General features: G+C 43.7%; 2 protein-coding genes across 2 annotated transcripts in view; one reads left to right on the top strand and one right to left on the bottom strand.

Annotated features, from left to right (window-relative positions):
* Positions 1 to 240, bottom strand: part of narf (nuclear prelamin A recognition factor) — a 34,750-nt gene extending 34,510 nt beyond the window's left edge. The window contains exon 1 of the mRNA XM_033044004.1: positions 122 to 240. The gene's annotated coding sequence lies outside the window, so the exon portion shown is untranslated. The remainder of the gene's footprint in view (positions 1 to 121) is intronic.
* LOC116987793 (cytochrome b-245 chaperone 1) lies at positions 215 to 20,841 on the top strand. The gene is made up of 7 exons (XM_033044009.1): positions 215 to 376; positions 5,632 to 5,781; positions 8,079 to 8,120; positions 11,647 to 11,720; positions 15,082 to 15,178; positions 17,110 to 17,254; positions 20,502 to 20,841. The coding sequence occupies exons 2-7, from the start codon at positions 5,694 to 5,696 to the stop codon at positions 20,626 to 20,628; spliced, it is 573 nt and encodes a 190-aa protein (XP_032899900.1). The 5' UTR covers positions 215 to 376; positions 5,632 to 5,693; the 3' UTR covers positions 20,629 to 20,841.
* Positions 20,842 to 22,159: the final 1,318 nt, after the last annotated feature.

Here is a 22,159-nt window from a genome sequence, read left to right as displayed (position 1 = left end):
GGGATGTACAACTGTATTTCACGTTCAGCCCGTGGCAAATCCAGGCTGTTATATCAGGACAAACTCCTGCTTAAAATAACCCATCAATCCGCCATCAGCTTCCTCCTTGAATACTACTCACCGTAACTTGATCCAACTGGGGCAGCGCGTCGAACCTCTTCTGAACACCCCCTTCCGTTGTTCATTTTCGCTCTGGTCATGAAGGGTTGTAAGGGAGGAAGTCGAAGCAAAAAAGTTAATGTCTCCTTTTCATTGGGTTACAGGCTTCCGGAGGCAGTTCCTAGTCCTAGCCAATGCGCGGCCAAGAGGGAAGTGGAAGATATTATTCAGAACTTCCCGGCCACATTCATCGGAGGGAAGAGGCGCAAATCCGGCGGTATGTCTTCATTTCTCTTCACATCAAAACATTTACAAAGACTTGTAGTTGAAGATAGACACAAATAATGCTGGAGTAACTCAGCGGGCCAGGCAGCATCTCTGGAGAGAAGGAATGGGTGACGTTTCGGGTCAAGACCCTTCAGACTGAGAGTTAGGGGAGAGGAAGTCTTGAGATAAGGAAGGGGAAGGTGTTAAGGATAATTTCCAAAGACTAACATTCCATTTTATAGTTATAATAACGTTAGTCCTTATTGTTTACATGTGTTTTTTAAATCCGAAATAGTTGTTGAAACTAATCGTATGCCATTCAATGGATCTGCTAAGATTGCAGCTGAGAAGTCGCGCCTTTCTGGTTTATACACTTTGTCTTTAAATATAATTTAAATCTATGCCGGTCTTTTTTTTTTCAACGTTCGCATACTTATCCCTGTGAGATTATTTCTTAACTTCCCTTTTGAAATCACGATCCACACAGTATTCAGTCTCAATAAACCAGGAAAGGGCGTCTATCGGTGCAAATTAAGGCTATGATGCTAAGTTTTTAAGACTGAAAATGCCAAGGTTCGGCAGATTAGATACAGAAGCAGAAAATTATGGTTTAGATGTATTATTGTCACATGTAACGAGGTATAGTGAAAAGCTTTGTTTTGCATGCCATCCAAACAGATATTCCATACAATCAATTCATGCTCAAGTACCATAGGCAGAGCAAAAGGGAAGATACAGCGTGTAGAATATGGTTGAGTTTAGTTTAGTTTATTGCCTTGTGAACAGTGAAAAGCTTTTGTTGCGTGGTATCCAGTCAGCGGAAAGACAATACATGATTATAATCGAACCATCTACTGTATACGGATACACGATAAAGGGAATAATGTGAATAGCATTTAGTGCAAGATAAAGTCCAGCAAAGTCTGATTAAAGGTAGTCCGTGTGTCTCCAATGAGGTAGATAATAGGTCAGGGCTACTTGCGAGTTCTCAGCATTGCCACACATCAGCAGTTCTGTCAACTGGAAAAACAAGGTGGGTCAGGCAGCATCTGTGGAAAGAGATGTGGCTAGAGTCAACAAACACCTGTTGTCAGAACCTGTTTCTGACAGATGGAGAGGGTGTTTCCTATAGTGGGAGACTGGGAATCTCGGACCATGGGACACAACCTAATGGCGGGGAAAAGGAAGTACCCTTAGAATGTAGATGATAAGGAATTAATTGCCATAGATAGTTGTGATGGCCAAATCATTGGGTATTTTTAAAAGTAGAGATTAATAGATTCTTGGTTAGCAAGGGAGTCAAAGGTTACAGAGAGAAGGCAGGAGATGATGGTGGAGTAACATCGATGGGCAGAATGGCTTAATTCTGTTCCTATGTCTTATGGTCCACATAGAACGTATACGATTACAGTTGGCCACAGTAAACCCATTGTTCTCAGAGAACTGACCTCAGAAGGCGTGTTAGTGTTGTGGATGGGCAACAAGCACTTAGATTTTACTGATTTAATTGTTTCCTGATAGATGCTGCCTTCCTTTCCTCTCTCCACCCATAGTGCTTTGACCACAATGTACCATCATCTTCTGATTACTGGAAGTAATGAGGGTCTCTTTGGAGTCACAATATGACAAGGCATTAAAAATTAACGTCAGATGCGCTCCAAACAAGAATGATAGGAATTGAGAATGAAGTTTAAAGTGGGGTATAGCATAAGATATTATATTATTTGCATTAAATTCAGATTCAGATTCAACTTTAATTGTCATTGTCAGTGTACAATACAGAGACAACGAAATGCAGTTAGCATCTCCCTGGAAGAGCGACATAGAATATGATTTCAATAAATAAATCTATTTACATGTATACAGACATAGTATATTTTCCTGTGGGAGGAGTGTCCCGGGGGGGGGGGGGGGGGGGGGTGATTGGCAGTCACCGAGGTACATTGTTGAGTAGTGTGACAGCCGCAGGGAAGAAGCTGTTCCTGGACCTGCTGGTCCGGCAACGGAGAGACCTGTAGCGCCTATCGGATGGTAGGAGGGTAAACAGTCCATGGTTGGGGTGAGAGCAGTCCTTGGCGATGCTGAGCGCCCTCCGCAGACAACGCTTGCTTTGGACAGACTCAATGGAGGGGAGCGAGGAACCGGTGATGCGTTGGGCAATTTTCACCACCCTCTGCAGTGCTTTCCGGTCGGAGACAGAGCAGTTGCCATACCATACTGTGATACAGTTGGTAAGGATGCTCTCGATGGTGCAGCGGTAGAAGTTCACCAGGATCTGAGGAGACAGATGGACCTTCTTCAGTCTCCTCAGGAAGAAGAGACGCTGGTGAGCCTTCTTGACCAGAGTTGAGGTATTGTGGGTCCAAGAGAGGTCATCGGAGATGTTGACCCCCAGGAACCTGAAGCTGGAAACACGTTCCACCTCCGTCCCGTTGATGTGGGTGGGGGTGCCGCCCCTAGACTTCCTGAAGTCTACAATGAGCTCCTTGATCTTCTTGGAGTTAAGGGCCAGGTTGTTGTCAGCGCACCATGCTGCTAGGCTGCTAAATTCAAATACAATCTGATCTGGCAAATTCAAAGGTTCGGATATGCAGAAAAAGAATGAGATATAAAATAGTGAAAGAATGTGTGGTGTAAGGAGTTGCTACTTAGATTAGATACATTAAAGGTTTGGCTAATGGTCCATGGGGATGTTTACAGATAGAGAGGAATCCAGGATACTCTCCTTATAAGAGTATTACAAGAAATACCCCAGCTTTGTCTCTGAATAGCACTTATAATGTTCAAAATTAACTTTTACACAGGCATTTTATACAGTAGTAGTTCAGTTTAGTGAAGAGATACAGCCCCTTTGGCTCACTGAGTCCGCATCGACCAGCGATCCCCGCACAGTAACACTATCCTACACACATTAGGGACAATATACCAAGCCAATTGACCTACAAACCTGTACATCTTTGGAGTGTGGGAGGAAACCAAAGATCTCAGAGAAAACCATCGCGGTCACGGGAGAATGTACAAACTCCGTACAGACAGCACCCGTAGTCTGGATCGAACCCATGTCTCTGGTGCTGCAAGCACTGTAAGGCAATAACTGTACCACTGTGCCACCGTGCCGTCCTTAAATGGAGGAATGAGGAGGCTGACTAGAATATCATTGAAAAGACAGTTGTTTTAGAGACGCTTAATAAAGATAGCAAGGAAAAGCAGCTAGGACAATAACTATCTGAAAACAACGAGGAATATTGGGTAAGCGTAAATACATGGGAGTAGAGTCCTCAAGACACAGGCATTGGGTAGCACAGTGGCACAGCAGTGGAGTTGGTGCCTTATAGTGCCAGAGACTCGGGTTCGATCCTGACTGCAGAAGCTGTCTGCGTGGAGTTTGTACATTCTCCCTGTGACCGTGTGGGTTTTCTCCGGGTGCTCCAGTTTCCTCCCACATCTTAAAGACATGCAGATTAAAAATCAAAGAGCTGGATGTCGATTTAACCACAGAGAGGCAATGAGTTGGAGACACTTGATATATACGTACATGGAGAGAGATGGTGAAATAGCAGATGAATGACATTGTGTGAAGGTGAACAGAACATCACTATTAGTATGAACAATGTCGTAGACAATCACTGACCAGCACACTGAGAATTATTGGAGTCGTACGGTCATACGGCAAGGAAACAGGCCCTTAACTTATGCATGCCAACCAAGATTCCCAATCTGCACTAGTCTCACTTACCTGTATTTGGCCCAAGTCCCTCTAAACCTTTCATATCCATGTAGCTGTCCAGATGTCTTTTTAATGCCATTACAGTACTTGCCTCAACTCCCTCCTCTGGCAGCTCGTTCCATATACTGAGTGAAAATGTCTCTCTGTTTCCAATTAAATCTTGCCCCTCTCACCTTAAACCTATGTCCTCTGATTTTGGATTCCCCTACTCTCGGCAAAAAGACTGTGTGCATTCACCCTATCTATGTTATACATCACCCTAGGGGAGGTATCTTTCTGTAGATTTGCCAATGAGCATCCCGGTTCAATTACCGGTTCTGTAAAGAGGTGTAGAATAGTCTTTCAACTAGAAAGTAAGATAACTTGATAATTTAACCATGTGAATCTTGGTAATGTAATTGTTGAATTTGTGTATCCGTGTTGCATTATGCAGATGGCAAAATTATGGTGGTAAAAAAACTTCAATTGTGTTTATATGTGTAGCATCTCAGATTATCAATGTAATGCTGCCCACCTTATTTATCTGCCAGAATAGCATGTTTAGTTTTTATTGTTGTCAGTTTTTTGAAGAAGAGGTGGATTAATTTCTCAGTGTATATCAATCACATCTATAAAAGAGATACATTAGGATGTGCAAATTATGAGGTTAAAAGCTTTGAGCGGTGCTGGTTGCAAAACTTTTTTGTGTATTTCAGAGATGCATGAATTAAAATATTATGTTTGATTATATATTATATTGTCTTTACATCCCCCGTAAAGTGATAACATTTTCCAGACTGAAGAAGGGTCTTGACCCCAAACATCACCTTTTCTCCAGAGATGCTGCCTGACCCGCTGAGTTACTCCAGCTTTTTGTATCCATATTTGGTTTAAACCAGCATCTGCAGTTCCTTCCTACACATAACATTTTAGAAAACGACATTAACTGGACTTATCAAGTAACCCTTGCATCCCCTCTCTCTCAGTCCCTCCCCGCACCCAAGTTGTACCAGCTTCAAAGTCGTCTTGTTGAGTCTCATTGTCTGTAACTCATTTTCACCTAGCCTACAACAATAATAATAATAATGGATGGGATTTATATAGCGCCTTTCTAACAACAATGGCCTGTCTCCTTTATCATCGTCACTTTTTTTGCATATCTTTCATTCTTTGTTTTATATCTCTCTATATTATCGTCTATGTCTCACGTTTCCCTTTCCTCTAACTCAGCATTAAGAAGGGACTCGACCCGAAACGTTACCATTCCTTATCTTCAGAGATGCTGTATGACCCGCTGAGTTACTCCAGCATTTTGTGTCTATCTTCTTATTAAACGGATGTCTTACTTTGCTGCAGAAAGATCTCAAATACATGAGCTGTTATGTTAACCGTGACTTACTGGAAGCACATACAGCTTCTCGAAATATTGGATTATCTAATGCTGGTGACAAAAGGGGACATTTGTTATCAGAGGGATATCTAATATCTTTACAAATGCTTTCTGCTGCCTCTTCTTTCCAATTGTGCAACAACAGTGTAATTTGGTCTTTCTATTCCAGGTCCATTAAGAGCGTCACTTAATAACTTATATTCAATAGACTGAGTGCTGCACTTCAGTAAGATGGCATACATGATCGTAGAGGAGAAAAACGATTCAATCCTTCGCCTTTCGAGGTCTCCCGGTACTAGATCCTGGTCTGTATTAGTTGGTAAGTGCATGGTAATTCAATCACCTTTATTAAGATGGTTGTGTTCTAATTTCTAAATCATTAAAATATAAAGTATAAAGTATCCTTTATTGTCATTCAGACATTTCAGTCTGAATGAAATTGTGAACCTTGCAGTCTTATCATAGAATAAAATAACAAAACACACACTTAACACAGTTTAACATCCACCACAGTGAGTCTACCAGACACCTCCTCACTGTGATGGAAGGCAAAAGTCTTAAAGTCCTTGTTTCTTCACTCATCGTCTCCCTCTGCGTTGAGGCGATCCAGCTTTCGATCTAGGGACCCCCCGGGTGATGGTAAGTCCAGCGACCACATCCGAGCTCCGCAAATGGGCCGGTTTAAACTCCGCGGCCCGGGGCGGTCGAAGCTGCCACCCTCCAGTCCAGCAGACGAAGCTGTGGTTGCAGGAGCTCCAGAAAACCGGTCACCAACCTGGGACCAGCGAGCTCCCGACGTTGTCGTCCACTGGGCCCGCGGCCGAGTCCACTGGGCCTGCGGCCGAGCCTCCAAGGCTCCGAAGTCGGGTCGCCACCGCAACGCCACCACAGCCCCGAAGTCGGCCAGCCCCGCGTTGGTAAGTCGTTGCTCTGATTTTTCACGGAGCCTCGAGGTCGGTCCCAGTTGGAGGCTGCCAGCTCCGCAATAGGCCTCAGCACAGACGGATACGGGGGATATGACAAGAAAAGGTCGCATCCCCCCGAAGAGACTAAAAATATTTTCTCCCCCCCCCCCCCCCCCCACACACACACACATACACAAACTAAAATAAACTAAATAAACTAAACAACAGGACAAAAGAAAACAAAAAAACAGACGCACTGCATGTGAGCCGCAGCTGCTAGGGCAGTGCCGCCACTTCCAGAGTCCACACCAACATGTTACTATAAGTACAAAGGCAGTGTTGTTTTACTGAATGTATTACATTTTGAGAGCAGCTGGTAGAGCTGCTACCTCACAGCACCTGGCACAAACCTGCCCTCGGATGCTGTATGAGTGGAATTTGCATGTTCTCCCTGTGAACTCTAGGTGCTCCAGTTTCCTCCCATCTCCCAAAGACGTGCTGGTTTGTCGGTCACTTGGACTCTGTAAATTGCCCCCAGTGTGAAGAGAGTGGATTAGAAAGTGGGTATCATAAAACCAGTGTGATCGAGTTCAATGGTTGGCGTGGAATCGATGGGCCGAAGGTCCTTTTTCCATGCTGTATCTTTAAACCTTAGACTTTAGAGATACAGTGCGGAAACAGGCCCTTTGGCCCACCAAATCTGCACCATCCAGCCACCCAGTACACTAGCACTATCCTACACACTAGGGACAATTTACAATTCTCCTCCTACCTTATCTACTGTGTCCGCTGTTCCAGGTGTGGGCTCCTGGCGAGACCAAGCGTCGACTGGGCAATTGTTTCGCTGAACACCTCCGCTTAGTCCGCCTTAGGCTACGTGATCACCCTGTTGCCAAACACTTTAATTCCCCTTCCCATGCTGACATTTCTGTCTTAGGCCTTAGGACCAACGATCCCCACACATTAACACTATCAAACACACTAGTGACAAATTACAATTATACCAAGCCAATTTACCTATATACCTGTACATCTTTGGAGTGTGGGAGGAAACTAAAGATCTCGGAGTAAACCCACGCGGTCACGGAGAGAACGTACAGACAGCACCCGTAGTCGGGATCAAACCCGGGTCTCTGGTTCTGCAAGCGCTGTAAGGCAGCAATTCTACCGCTGCGCCACCGTACCCCCCTTTAATATAGATTATTCAACATTGACATTAATAACTGTTTAGTTTAAAGATGCATCGTGGAAAGAGGCCCTTCTGCCCACAGAGTCCATGCCAACCCGTTCGTACACCTTTTATGTTATCCCATTCCCTGCAGAAGCCAAATAATGTACAAGCCTGCATATGTTTGGGATGTGGGAGGAAACTGGAGCACCTGGAGGTAACCCATGCGGTCACAAGGAGGAAGGTACAACCTCCACACAGTCAGCACACGAGGTCTCCAGCACTGTGGGACAGCAGCATTCTACACGAACAAACGTTTGTGCGAGTTTGTATCAGTCACACAGAGACATTACAAGTTTTTTTAATGATGAAGAGAATAGTTATAAAATTAAGATGAAGATAGAAAAGCTGGAGTAACTCAGCGGGACAGGCAGCATCTCTGGAGAGAAGGAATGGATGATGTTTCGGGTCAAGACCCTTCTTCAGACTGGTTAGGGATAAGGGAAGACAGAGGAAAATTAACATTGTTTTCTTATTCTGCAGGAATTGGTTCAATTGGTTTAGCTGCTGCCTACTACAGTACAGGTAAGAAAGATCAGAATCTAATCATATAATATACTAATATAATATACATTTTACATAATTCAATACGATTGTTCTGTTTAACTGATTTGAAAACAAGTAGTTATTTGAAATCATTTCTAATCAAAGCAAACCTGAAATAAATTAAATAATTTAATGGAAATAATAGATTGATGACATAAATAAGTGTAACACATTAATGTTAGAGTGAAGAAACAGGAATGGTTTACATAATATGTTCTTTTTTTCAGCAGAATTCTAAAAGCTTTTATTAGATGGGTTATTAAATTGTAGATTCAGCATATGTCAAGTAAAATAAACAGTGAAAAAGATTAAAACTGAAAGATTTTCTGCTTTTGGTGGATGTAAATCTATTAATTCAAATAAATCAAAATTGGGCAAGTCAATTTACATACGTGAAAAAACAAAGTGCTGGAGTAACTTATCGGGTCAGGCAGCATCTCCGTAGATCATGGATTGGTGACGTTTTGGACCGGGACCCTTCTTTAGAATGATTGTGGTGGGGGGGCAGGGGTGAGAAAGCTGGAAAGAGAGGTGGGGGCAGGTCAGGGCCTCTCCACCCCCCTCCTCCCACCTCCATAATCAGTCCGAAGAAGGGTCCCGACCCAAAGTGTCACCTGTCATGTTCTCCAGTAACGCTACCTGCCCCGCTGAGTTATTCCAGCAGTTTGTGCTTTTTTTGTAAACTAGCATCTGCAGTTCCTTGTGCCTCCGTTTACATATTTGCTCCGACTGGTCTAATTTTCCAGTGTGTCATGTGACCAAGTGGTCCAGAGAGGTTAAATGTCGAGCAGGAATATCTCCACCAACCTCTGTTTAAATCGTTGTGATGGCAACATTAAGTGATAAAGTGCTGGTGCAGAGTATGTTGTCAAAATGTTATCTTTTGTTTTGATAAATCGACCTCGTCTGGGAAAGTGCAGTTTTGAACTTTGTTCTTCCTCTGTTGTCTGATCATTTGTCAGAGTAATTATTAACAATGAATCGATGGTTAAAATTAGTTACCATGTGTGGCTTTGTTGATTATAGGTGTGAGTTCTAAACAAACATGCTGGATAGAGAATGCAGCTGCAAAATATTATTGAATAAAAGTTATGTAAGTTTTAAACATAAATTGGAAGCAAGTGGGTATTTTTTCCATTTTCAACATCAAATCATAATTTAGTGGAATGAATTGCTGACATTGTGTAGAATTAATAGGTTGCAGGGTGGCACAGCGATAGAGATGCTGCTTTACAGAACCAGAGACTCAGGTTGGATCCTGACAACGGGTAAAGCGTTTGTACATTCTCCCCGTGACCGCGTGGGTTTTCTCCGGGTGCTCTGGTTTGCTCCCACTCTCTGAAGACTTCCAGGTTTGTAGGTTAATTGGCTTTGGCAAAAATTGTAAATTGTCCCTAGTGTGTAGGATAGTGCTAGTGTACGGGGTGATCGCTGGTCGGTGCGGACTCAGTGGGCTGAAGGCCTGTTTCCACGCTGTATCTCTAAACTAAACTAAACTGATTTTTAAAGAATAGTGTGTATATGGCATTTTGCTCCACTGTACTTGTTAAGGTCCAGTTTCTGGTAGCATTGAGTGTCATATAGAAACAGTAGAAGAAGGTCCCACATAGGAGATTAGTGGGCAAAATTAGAGCACATGGTATTGGAGGTAGGGTACTGACATGGATAGAAAATTGGTTGGCAGAGAGGAAACAAAGAGTAGGAATTAACGGGTCCCTTTCAGAATGGCAGGCAGTGACTAGTGAGGTACAGCAAGTCTCGGTGCTGGGACCGCAGCTATTTACAATGTACATTAATGATTTAAATGAAGGGATTAAAAGTAACATTAGCAAATTTGCAGATGACACAAAGCTGAGTGGCAGTGTGAACTGTGAGGAGGATGCTATGAGAATGCAGGGTGACTTGGACAGGTTGGATGAGTGGGCAGATGCATGGCAGATGAAGTTTAATGTGGATAAGTAAGTAAGTAAGTAAGTTTACTGGCCAAGTATTCACATACAAGGAATTTGCCTTGGTGCTCCGCCCACAAGTAACAACATGACATACGGTGACAGTTACGAATGACTCAGAAAACACTAAACATTAATAATGATAAAACATTAATGATAAAACACCATTTATCAAGCGTGTGAACCAACAAAAAACAAGCATGTGAACCAACAAAATGTGAGGTTATCCACTTTGGTGGCAAAAACAGGAAGGCAGATTATTGTCTGAATGGTGTCAAGTGCGGTCGCAGGGAGAACATACAAACTCCATACCCGTAGTCAGGATCGAACCCAGGTCTCTGGTGCTGTTAGGCAACAAATATACCACTGCGCCACTGTGCTGCCTCTTTGTTTGCAATGTTTCAATATGTTCCACAAACTCCTAAGAACATGCAATGCCGTGGGGTCACTCGATAACAAATGGTATAAGTTTGAGGAAAAAGTAAGGAATAGGAGTGGTCTGTGTACGGGCAACACTGATGTCTGTGATCTATGCTCTGCATGTCTGTGATCTTGGGTCGGTTTTCAATTGGCATTTGCCCTCTGCGTGAAAGCAGGGGTTAAATTTGGATGGGATGTCATTTGGACTAGTGTTGGACTTGACAATTATATTGGCACGATAGTGTAGACAGTGAGAACCTCTCTCCCAGGATAGAAATGTCAAAGACTAGAGCTAACAGCTCTACCGTGAGAGGAGCAAAGTTTAACAGAGATGTGCGGGGCAAGATTTTTATGCAGAGGGCACTAGAACGTGCTGTGTGAGATGATGGAGGCAGATAATAGCAGCATTTTAGAGGTTTTTAATTTAGCACTTGGATATGCAGAGAATGGAGGGGTGTGGATCATGTACAAGTAGATCAGGTTAGCTTATCTTGGCATCATGTTCGGCACTGACATTAAGGGACGAAGGGCCTGATCCTCTGGTCCTGTTCTGTGTTCTATCTACAGAATGGTGCAAATTAAACCTGCACAGTATGTTGGGCTAAAATATTCAAAACATATTTTAAAGGGAACAGGGCAGTCTTTAGACCAGAACATTTATGTTAGAAAATTAGGGCGCAGCAATAGAGTTGCTACCTCACAGCTCCAGAGACCCGGGTTCAAACCTGTCCACGGATGCTGTCTGTACAGAGTTTATATGTTCCCCCTGTGACCTGCTTGAGTTTTCCCCGGGTGCTCCGTTTCCATCCCACACTCCAAAGACGTACTGGTTTGTAGGCTATTTGGTTTGGTAAAATTATAAATTGTCCCTTGTGTGTGTGTAGGATAATGTTAGTGTGCTGGGTTCGCTGGTCGGCGCACTAAGTGGGCCGAGGGGCCTGTTTCCAAGCTGGATCCCGAAACTAAACTAAACTAAACTAAAATGTCTTGGCATTTGTGTTTCGCTGGACTGGAAGAAAGTTCAAAATTACATCAGGCAATGTTCTGACTGCATATTTCAGTTGCTGAATATAAACTAAGATCACTTATGATACTCTGAACAAGATCACTGGAAAGTATCTATTTTTTGTTTTCAGACAGTTGGGCATGGAAATTATTCTACATGGCTGGGTGCTTTTTTGTGGCCATCCAAAACTTGGAAGACTGGGAGGTAGGAAAGTACTTGTCTATTTAGACCTTGCCTCACTATGTCTCTTGTGAAGTGAATCTATTGTTATAAATCAATTTTATGCAACTTATGAAATTATACAATTAAAGTGATCGAGTATTTGGTCTTTATTTAGAAAATGTAGAAAAAAATCTTGTGACTACAGAGTTTAAAATGATGGTAAACTCAGGTTAATTATTCAGTAAATTTCAAGATGCCTCTCGCACTTGACTCTACCCTCTTGGTGGTGGATCTCATTAGCAATTGCTCTCTCAAAAGCCACAACATAGAACATAGAACAGCACAGCACAGGAACAGGCCCTTCAGCCCACAATGTCCATGCCGAACATGATGCCAAGTTAAACTAATCTTGCCTGCATGCACTCCCTGACTATACATGTGCCTATACAAAGCCTTTTAAATACCACTATCATATCTGCTTCTACCACCACCCCTGGCAACGATTTCCAGGCACACACTACTTTCTGTGTAAATAAAGAACCTGCCCCTCACATCTCCTTAACACTTTATATTGGTGGGTTCAATTCAAAGGTATTTTATTGTCACATGTACCAATTAAGGTACAGTGATATGCAAATTACCATACAGCCATACGGAAAAAAAAGCAACAAGACACACAAATACATAAAAATCAACATAAACATCCACCACAGCGGATTCCCCACATTCCCCACTGTGATGGAAGGCAAAACAATCCAATCTTCTTCCTCTTTATTGAAACTGAATTTAGTGATTGCAAAATGTAAATAGAAATTTGACCAACACCCCTCTGCTGGTTGAAGCAGCCAAGCTTCTTCTTGTGGCTTCTTTCCTTTCAATTTCTATGAATCTACTTCCCTGTGCAATGACTTGACAACTCATCTCAAGTCCATCTTGGAAACCTCTGAAGAAGTGTTCCGACCCGAAACGCCACCTATTCCTTATCAGATGCTGCCAGACCCGCTGAGTAACTCCAGCATTTTGTGTCTATCAAGTTTAAATCAGTTTATTTTTTAAGGTCCATATTTAGCAATTGCGTTAATTTAGTTTAGTTTAGAGAACAGCTTGCAAACGGGGCCTTCTGCCCACCGAGTCCACGCAGGCCAGCGATCCCTGTACACTCGTACTATCCTACACACTAGGGTCAATTTACAATCTTTACTGAAGTCAATTAACCTACAAACCTGTAGCTCTTTGGAATGTGGGAGTAAACCGGAGCATCCGGGGAAACCCATGTGGTCATGGGGAGAACGTACAAACTCCGTATCGACAGCACCCGTAGGCAGGATCAATCCCAGGTCTTAGGCCCTGTAAGGCAGCAACCTTATTGCTGTGCCATGTTAATGTTGAAATGTTATCTGCATATTGGCAAATCAATGGTACATAAACTAGTCTGAGTTATACAGAGCACCAACTTTTGTATTCGCCAAATGAAATCTTTGCAGGTTGTTGAACTCTATAATTAACTAGACCAAGTGCAGACCCGTTGGGTCTGTTCCCCCAACGTGCGGTTGTGTGGGGGGGGCAAGCAGCGTCACACACACTAACTATCCCCCCCCCCGCACTCACGCTAATTACCCCCTTGATATTATATTAATATTATTAATTTGCTCCTTTTACCGCATAACCACCCTATCTACTGACGCATTGCCCCCAACTTGCAGTCACATCTAGAGAGGGGCGGGCAGGGGTAGAGAGTGAGGGCAGAGAGAGAAGGGGCAGAGACAGAGAGAGGGGCAAGAGGGATAGGGGGGTGGAGAGGAGGATAAGAGGGAGGGTGGGTGAGGGGGGAAAGAGAGGGGAGGAGAGAGAGAGGGTGAGAGAGGGGGTGCTGAGAGGGGGGTGAGGTGGGGAGGGTGGAGGGAAGAGGGTAGGGGGTGTGGAGGGGGTTTAGGGGAGGGAGGGTGGGGGAGGGGATGGAGGGGAGGAGGGGGGAGAGAGGGGAAAGAGGGGGAGAGAGAGGGTGTGCTGAGAGGGGAGGGGGAGAGGTGGGGAGCAGGGAGGGGGAGGGTGGAGGGAAGGGGGTAGGGTGTGTGGAGGGGAGGGGGTTTAGGGGAGGAATGGTGGGGGAGGGGATGGAGGGGAGGGGGGAGAGAAAAAGAGGGGAGGGAGAGGGGGGGAGGAGGGAGAGGAGAGGAGGGGTGAGGTGGAGAGAGGTGGGGAGAGTAGAGGAGAGAGGGGGGAGAGGAGAGGGGGGAGGAGAGGAGAGGGGGGAGGAGAGGTGGGGAGAGGAGAGGGGAGGAGGAGAGGGGGGAAAGGAGAGGGGGAGAGGAGAGAGGGGTTGGGGGGGAGGAGAGAGGGGGGGGAGAGGAAAGGGGGGGAGAACCTAAAGAACATTTTAGAACCAAAAAAGACACATTCTGCAAGCATTGTAGAACCAAAAGAGACACTTTTTGCAAACATTTTAGAACCAATAAACACTTTTTGCAAACATTTTAGAACCAATAAACACTTTTTGCAAACTTTTTAGAACCAATAGACACATTCTGCAAGCGTTTTAGAACCACTAAGGACACTTACATTTGAGTAGACATGTGTTCAGTGTTATTCACAGCTCAGAGAAACGTGACTCTCTGTCTTCCTCCAGCTTGCAGACACTGATTGAGGCACACCACTTCCTGGTTTTATAGTCCCTCCCCCCTGCTGCCAGCAGGGGCAGCAGAGAGAATGGGGAATTTTGAAAAATTGACGGGAAAATTCCCGTCATCGACGGGAAAAATTCTCGGCACACATATGGCAGAGGGGGGCTCTGAGCAAGGTGGCCAAAAATGACGGCCGTAGGTGGCGGCGTTCTCTCGGAAATCGCAGCACAGATGGCCAAAACCGGTCAAGAACAGACTTTTAGTAATATAGATAGATAAGAATGTGGCACGATGTTTTATGCAGACACTTGGAACAGCAGATGTTGAAATCTTGCATAGGACACAAAGTCCTGGAGTAACTCAACGGGACAGGCATCATCTCTGGAGAACAGGGGGAGTACAGTAACTGTACAGTATAGTTACTGCCTTTTTGCGCCAGAGACCTGGGTTTGATCCTGAGTATGGGTGCTGTCTGTATGGAGTTTGTACGTTCTCCCTGCGACCATGTGGGTTTTCGCCAGATGCTCCAGTCTCCTCCCACACTTCAAAAATGCATATGTTTGTAGGTAGATTGGATTTGGTTAAATTGTAAAATTGTTTAGGATGGTATAAATGTACAGGGTGATTGATGTCGGCAAGGAGTTGGTGGGCCGAAGGGCCTGTTTCTGTGCTGTACCTCTAAAGTAACATGGATATGCGACGATTCGGGTTGGGACCCTTCTTCAGAGTTACCATTTATGTTTTTCTATTTATTTAATATAATTATCTTTTCCGCTTTTCAGGAAGTTGTGTTTGACAAGATTAAAGGGACTGCAATTCTTAAAAATTTCAACCTTTATACAAGGATATTGACCATGTGGACTAACTGTCATGAGCAAGGTGAGTAGCAAATTGGTAGCTGCTATTATGCAAATTGGTAGCTGCTATTATGCAAATTGGTAGCTGCTATTTCAAGTAACTTTTTGGCCTCAGTGAAAAATGTTTTGAACATAATGACAGAAATGTTAAATGTTCCAGGATTAATCGGAATAACTGTTCCACTTAATTGTTTTTTAGTTCATACCAGACATTTATGTATTAATATTTTCAAATTATTGAAGATAGAATAAAGATTGATTTTTTGGTAAATACTAACATCTGATTGTGAACTTCCACAACATTGAATGTGTGTTCTTAGACTCATACTGCACGGAAACAGGCCATCAGCCCATCTCATCCATACCAACCAAGATGCCCCATCCTATTTGCCTGTACTTGGCCCATATCCCTAGAGTCACACAGTGTGGAAACAGGCCCTTCAGACCAACATGCCCACTCCGACCAACATGCCCCAGATACACTGTTCCCTCCTGCCTGCATTTGGCCCATATCCTTTTAAACCTATCCTATCCATGCACTTTCCAAATGTTATTTTTAAACATTGTGATAGTACTTGCCTCAACTACCTCCTCTGGCACCTTGTTCCATATAGTTTCAGTTTCCTGTTTTAGTTTTACTTTGAGATACAATGTGGAAACAGGCCCTTCAGCCCATCGAGTCCACAGCGTCCAACGATCACCCATACACTGGTTCTATCTCACACACGAGGGACAATTTACAGAAGCCAATTAACCTACAACCCTGCATGTCTTTGGAATGTGGGAGGAAACCAGAGCACCTAGAGAAAACCCACATGCACAGGGAGAGCATACAAACTCCATATAGACAGCACTGATAGTCAGGATCAAACCTGTGTTTCTGGCGCCGTAAGGCAGTGACTTTCCCTCTGTGCCATAGTGCCTTTGTGTAAAAAGTCCAGTCTCCCCCCCCCCCCCCCCCCTTTAAATCTTTCCCCATTCACCTTAAACATATGTCTTCTGGTTCTTGATTCCCCTACTTTAGTAAAACTGTGTATTTACCCTATCTATTCCTCTCGTGATCTTATACACCTCTAGAAGATCACCCCTCATTTTCCTGCGCTCCAAGGAATAGAGTCCCAGCCTGCTCAACCTCTCCCCATAGCTCAGGCCCTCGAGTCCCGGCAACATCCTCGATTTAGGTTAAAATTAGTTACCATGTGTGGCTGCATTGTTGATTTATAGGTGTGAGATCTGAACAAACATGCTGGATAGCGAATGCAGCTCTGCAAAATATTGTTGAATAAAAGCCATCATTTTTAGGCATAAATTGGAAGCAGATGAGTATTATTTTCATTTTTACCATCAAATCATAATTTAGTGCAATGAATTGCTGACATAGAGTAGAATTAATGGGTTGCACAGTGGCACAGCGGTAGAGTTGCTGCCTAACAGCACCAGAGACCCGGGTTTGATCCTGACTACGGGTATGGAGTTTGTATGTTCTCCCCGCGACCGCATGGGTTTTCGACAGGTGCTCCAGTTTCCTCCACACTCCAAAGATGATCAACAGGGTGACCAAAATCCTTCTAAATCCTTCCCATGCATGTACCAGTCCAAGTGTCTTTTTAATGTTGTTGTAGTATCTGCCTCAAATTCCTCCTCTGGCAGCTCGTTCCATATACCCACCACCATCTGTGTGGAAAACGTTTCCCCTCGGGTCCCTCTTTAATTCTTTCCCTTCTCACCTTAAACCTGTTTCATTCTTGATTCAATTATCTTGGGTAAAAAGTCTCTGAGTATTCACCCTATTAATTCCCCTCATGATCTGGTACACCTCTGAGGCAGACTTCACGTTAATGCAACACCTTGAGCCACTTGCACCACCATAGTCAAGTAATATTGATTGGATTCATGTTGTGGTGCGAGTTCTTTGCTCGTACTGTTTCAGTGACTCACGGAGTTTGTTTATAGTCGTGGCACAGCTTCAGCACATTCGTGACGTGTCTGTGGAGGAGGAGAGGATCCGCTATTTGGGCAAAGGTTATGTGGTGGTACTGAAGTTTGCAACGGGATTTTCACACCCACTTACCCAAAGCGCAGTGCTAGGTAATCAAAGGTAATATTTTTTTAAATCTTTCTTTGGACTTTCTAGATTGTGAAATATATTAATCCAAGTTATGCTAAAGTGTGTTGGAGTAATAGAAAAAGTGTGGTTTATTTATGAATGTAGAAAAAAGGAATCACAAATGCTGGTGTATAAAAAAAAAAGAGACAAAGTGCTGGAGTAACCCAGCAGGTCAGGCAGCATCTCTCGAGAACATGGATAGGTGATGTTTCAGGTCAAGACTCTACTTCAGTCTGAAGAAGGGTCCTGACCCGAAACTTTATCTATCCAAAGATAGACACAAAAAGCTGGAGTGACTCGGCGGGACAAGCAGCATCTCTGGAGAGAGGAATGGGTGATGTTTTCTATGTTATATGTTATCCATGTTCTCTAGAGATGCTGTCTGAACTGATTTGTCGGAAGAAGGGTCCTAACCGGAAACGTCACCAATCCTGGTTCTCCAGAGATAATGCCTGACCTGTTGAGTTACTCCTGCACTTTGTGTCTTTCTTAGTTTATTTCAGTATTATCTCTCTGATCCATGTTAAAATAATCACTTAACTTTAGAAGTTCGTGCTAATTAAATTATATTTTCACATTTCTTTTACCACCTTAAGAATTCTTTATTTCTCCAAAAGAATTCTTATGGTTGGCAACCAAGCAATAAATAAAACAATATTTAAAAAAAATATTTCCAGCATTACATGCAGGAACAAGCTCTTTGGCCCACTACTGTATGTCTGTACTGACCATGATAACAATCTAAATGGACCCTACCTGCCTGCCATTGGTCCATATCCCTCTTCCTTGTGCCTTGTCCATGTAAATACAGTATTGTATCTGGACTAGTCTTTTTCCTTATCCACAAACTCTTAAAGCTTAAACACAATATTCAGCAGAGCAGTGATAATGATTCAAGCACACAGTTCAAAGAGAAGTTGAAATAAAAATATTTTCTAATTCATTCAAGAATATTTAGCTGAGCTCTTTGAATCAACATAAATTGTTTTTCTTTAGGTTTACAGAGTTTGCTAACCAATAACTATAGCTTATAAGTTCAAAAGTCATCGGAACAGAAATAGGTCATTCGGTCCATCAAGTCTACTCTGCCATTCAATCATAGCTGATTTTTCCCTCTCGACCCCATTCTCCTGCCTTCTCCCTGTATCTCCTGACACCTGAACTAATCAAGAACCTGTCAACAATCTCTGCTTCAAAAAGACTTGGCCTCCACAGCAATCTGTGCCAATGAATTCCACCGATTCACCACTCTCTGGCTAAAATATTCCTCCTCATCTCCTTTCTAAAGTTATGTTTTGGCGAGTCGAGTCGATTGAGTACGGCAAGATTCTTTATTTTTGAACGACAATAAAGCGATTTACTCAAACGCGTTTAGAACAGCCAAAAATAGGAAGCTCCTTCTAACAGGGTGGAGCTTGAATGAATGCTATACAAAAGCCCGCCAAAACGCTCCCGCGATCACGTGACCATGCCAGCCAAGGGCGAGGGTTTGTGATTCCCCAGGCCACCACTAGGTGCCGCTACAGGAGCACCCCAGCGGGAGGCTGGACGGACAATGCGACCGGACCGAGACAAGGACGGGATGGGCGATACAAGTGGGACTGGCGATACAAGTGGGACTGGCGAAACAGAGCCAGGAAACGGTAACGGTGCAGGGGAAACAGGCACAACAGGTGACACCGGAACGGCCAGCGGACGGCCCCTACGCCGGGGTTGAGCCACCACCACCGGGCTATTGACCTGGCTTTGATCTTGACCTCAGTTGCTGTCTGTGTGGAGTTTGGATGTTCTCCGTGACCATGTGGGTTTCCTCCAAGTGGCTGGTTTTCTCCCACATTCTAAGTGCGTGTAGGTTTGTAGATTAATTGTAAAATTGCCCGTGTTGTTAGGAGTAGACAAGAAGGTGAGATAATATAGAACTAGTGCAAAAGGGTGATCATTGGTTAGCATGGACTCAGTGGGCTGAAGGGACTGTTTCAATGCTGTATCTTTCATTGCAATTTAAAATAGTTTTGCTGTCATTAAATATATTTAGATGTTGGGATTTATTTTGTGATCAACCCTTATATTTAATCCCTTACCAGATACCTCCACTTTTCCCTGACACGATTAACTCTTCTGAAGAGTTACCTTAAGGTCATCAATTCCCTGAAAGCTAGTATTTGACCAACTTGTGTTCATTGCCTTGGGGCAGGGCATGATGTGCGGGTGGCACAGCGGTAGAGACCCGGGTTCGATCCTGACTACGGCTGCTGTCTGTACGTAGTTTGTACGTTTTCCCTATGACCGCATGGGTTTTCTCTGAGTGCTCCGGTTAGCCTCCCACATTCTGAAGACGTACAGGTGCAGGTTTGCAGGTTAATCGTTTTCTGTAAATTGTCCAGTGTGTTGGATAGAACTAGTGTATGGCTGATCGTTGGTCAGCACGGACTTGGTGGCTCGAAGGGCCTGCTTCCACACTGTATCTCTAAAACCTCCAATCCAGACAACATCCTAGTGATCAGCCTCAAGAAGGATCCCGACCCGAAACTTCGCCTAATAACGTTACTCCAGCACTTTATGTCTTCTTTTGTAAACTTGCATCTGCAGTTCCTTGTTTCAACACCCTCGTGAACCACTTCTGCAGCCTCTCCAACGCCTACACATTCTTTCTATAGTATCACGACCAGATCTGCTTCAAATGTGGCTACAAAGTTTTAGTAAACAATATTTAAAAGACATTTGGACAGGTACATGGATAGGAAAGATTTTGAGGGAAATGGACCAAACGTGGGCAGGTGGGACTAGTGTAGATGGGGCAAGTTGGAGTGGGCAGGTGGGACTAGTGTAGATGGGGCATGTTGGTCGGTGTGGGCAGGTGGGACTAGTGTAGATGGGGCAAGTTGGTGTGGGCAGGTGGGACTAGTGTAGATGGGGCATGTTGGTCGGTGTGGGCAGGTGGGACTAGTGTAGATGGGGCATGTTGGTCGGTGTGGGCAGGTGGGACTAGTGTAGATGGGGCAAGTTGGTCGGCATGGACGAGTTGGGCTGAAGGGCCGCCTTCTGCGCTGTATCTTTAAAAAAAAATCTTAAAATAAAAGTGAGGTTTGTTTGACAGCTTAAAGGCAAGGGTTAATCACAATGTTATGGCTTTCGGGAAGTTGTAGAAAATTAGTTAGTTGGCTTGAGTTGCTGTCCTAAATGTACTGTTCAACATAATCTTTGTGGTTCTAATTTGTCATCTTCCTCCTCTTTTCAGTGATGTCGGTGCCATAGCAGAACTTATCGTGAACTTTCTAAACCTTAACAGACCTGCGCTTGATGAGAAACCAGAATTATCTCCAGACAGCAGTGATGAGACCGGCAGTGACAATGAGAAGAACTGAAGATTAATGGCAGAAAGCAGTTCAGACATTAAGAACACAACCAATTGAAAACCAAAGGCTTTTAACATCTGACAGAGTTGTGGAACATTTAAAGAAGTAATCTATTAACATACCAGTTGTGAGAATACATAGCAATCAATATGGCAGTCTAACTATTCATGAGCTGCTATGGGACAAACATTTTCCCTGGTGAAATAAACTCTAATCTTCACATTCCTTTGATGCTAATATGGAGTACTTAGTTGAGCAGTTTTGTTGCTTTAATTAAGTGTACTATAAAAGTGCAAACTGTAAGAAATAATAGATTTTTGGGGAAAACTGGAATGGAGAAACTAGTTTGGTATTTGATTTTGACCTTTATTTTTTCAAAATAACAGTGGTGCAGCCAGGTAGTGCTCCTGCTTCAGATGACCAGTGACCCAAGTTCAATCCTGTCCGTCACTGTTGTCTATGTGGAGATTGCATGTTCTCCCTGTGACAAATTTGGCTTCCCATGGCAGCTCGTTTCCTCCCTCGGTCCCAAAAGAACTGTTAATTGGTACATTAATTAGTTGCTGTAAATCACCCTCAGGTGAGTGGGAGGAGGATCAGGGTGAAGTTGATCTGCGGAAGAATGGGATTGCTGTGACAGCCATCCTAGTCTGAATGGGCTAAATGGAGATATAATATGGAAATATTTAGCATACACAGTACCAGATATCCGGGTTTGATCCTGACTACAGATGTTATTGGTGTGGAGTTTTGTACGTTCTCCCTGTGACCTTGTGTGTTTTCTCTGGGTGCTCTAGTTTCCTCCCACATTCCAGACGTGCAAGTTTGTAGGTTAGTTGGCGTCTGTAAATTGCCTTGATGTGTAGGATGTGAAACTGGGATAACAAATATACAGGTGATTGATGGACTCGGTGGGCCTGCTTCCACGCTGTATTTCTAAACTAAACTAAACATTTCATTTCAAGCTTCTTTCCAGGGTTTCCTGTGCAAAATAATTCATATCATTGTGTTGCATTCTTTGGCTATTTAAACGGTGGCATAGTGGTACAGTTGCTGCCGTCAGAGACCCGGGTTCGATCCTGACTATGGGTGCTGTCCGTACAGAGTTTGTACGTTCTCTCCATGACTGCGTTGGTTTCCCCCAGGATCCCCTGTTTCCTCCCATACTCCAAAGACACAAGGGCTCATAGGTTAATTGGCTTTGGTGGAGATAGTAAATTGTCCCTAATGTGTAGGATAGTACTAGTGTACGGGGATCACTAGTCGGCGTAGGCATGGTTGGCCAAAGGGACTATTTCCATGCTGTATCTATAAACTAAACTAAACTTAAACAAAGCCAAAAACACGGATGAGAAATTAGCATAGTTTAAATGCTGAGTATTTGATATTTTGATACTATTGTGAATTGCTTAATAAGTTTTATGTGGGAATTGCCTCGTTTTGGAAACCCTTATATATATTATGGAGTTACCATTTTAGTCCAGCTCCAATCAGAACTACCATTTAGTACTAAAAACTTTGGTCAAGCATTATCTGTGGA

This window comes from Amblyraja radiata, chromosome 26, assembly GCF_010909765.2.
Source record: "Amblyraja radiata isolate CabotCenter1 chromosome 26, sAmbRad1.1.pri, whole genome shotgun sequence".
Taxonomy (NCBI): domain Eukaryota; kingdom Metazoa; phylum Chordata; class Chondrichthyes; order Rajiformes; family Rajidae; genus Amblyraja; species Amblyraja radiata.
Note: the sequence above shows the minus strand (reverse complement) of the source record. Positions and strands in the feature narration are given on the sequence as shown.

Bases quoted from the DNA above. Each gene is read 5' to 3' on its own strand.
- LOC116987793 (XM_033044009.1), top strand. From the start codon at position 5,694: ATGGCATACATGATCGTAGAGGAGAAAAACGATTCAATCCTTCGCCTT. The intron at 5,782-8,078 runs GTAAGTGCATGG...CTTATTCTGCAG, and splicing joins ATCCTGGTCTGTATTAGTTG to GAATTGGTTCAATTGGTTTA. The intron at 11,721-15,081 runs GTAGGAAAGTAC...TCCGCTTTTCAG, and splicing joins AAAACTTGGAAGACTGGGAG to GAAGTTGTGTTTGACAAGAT.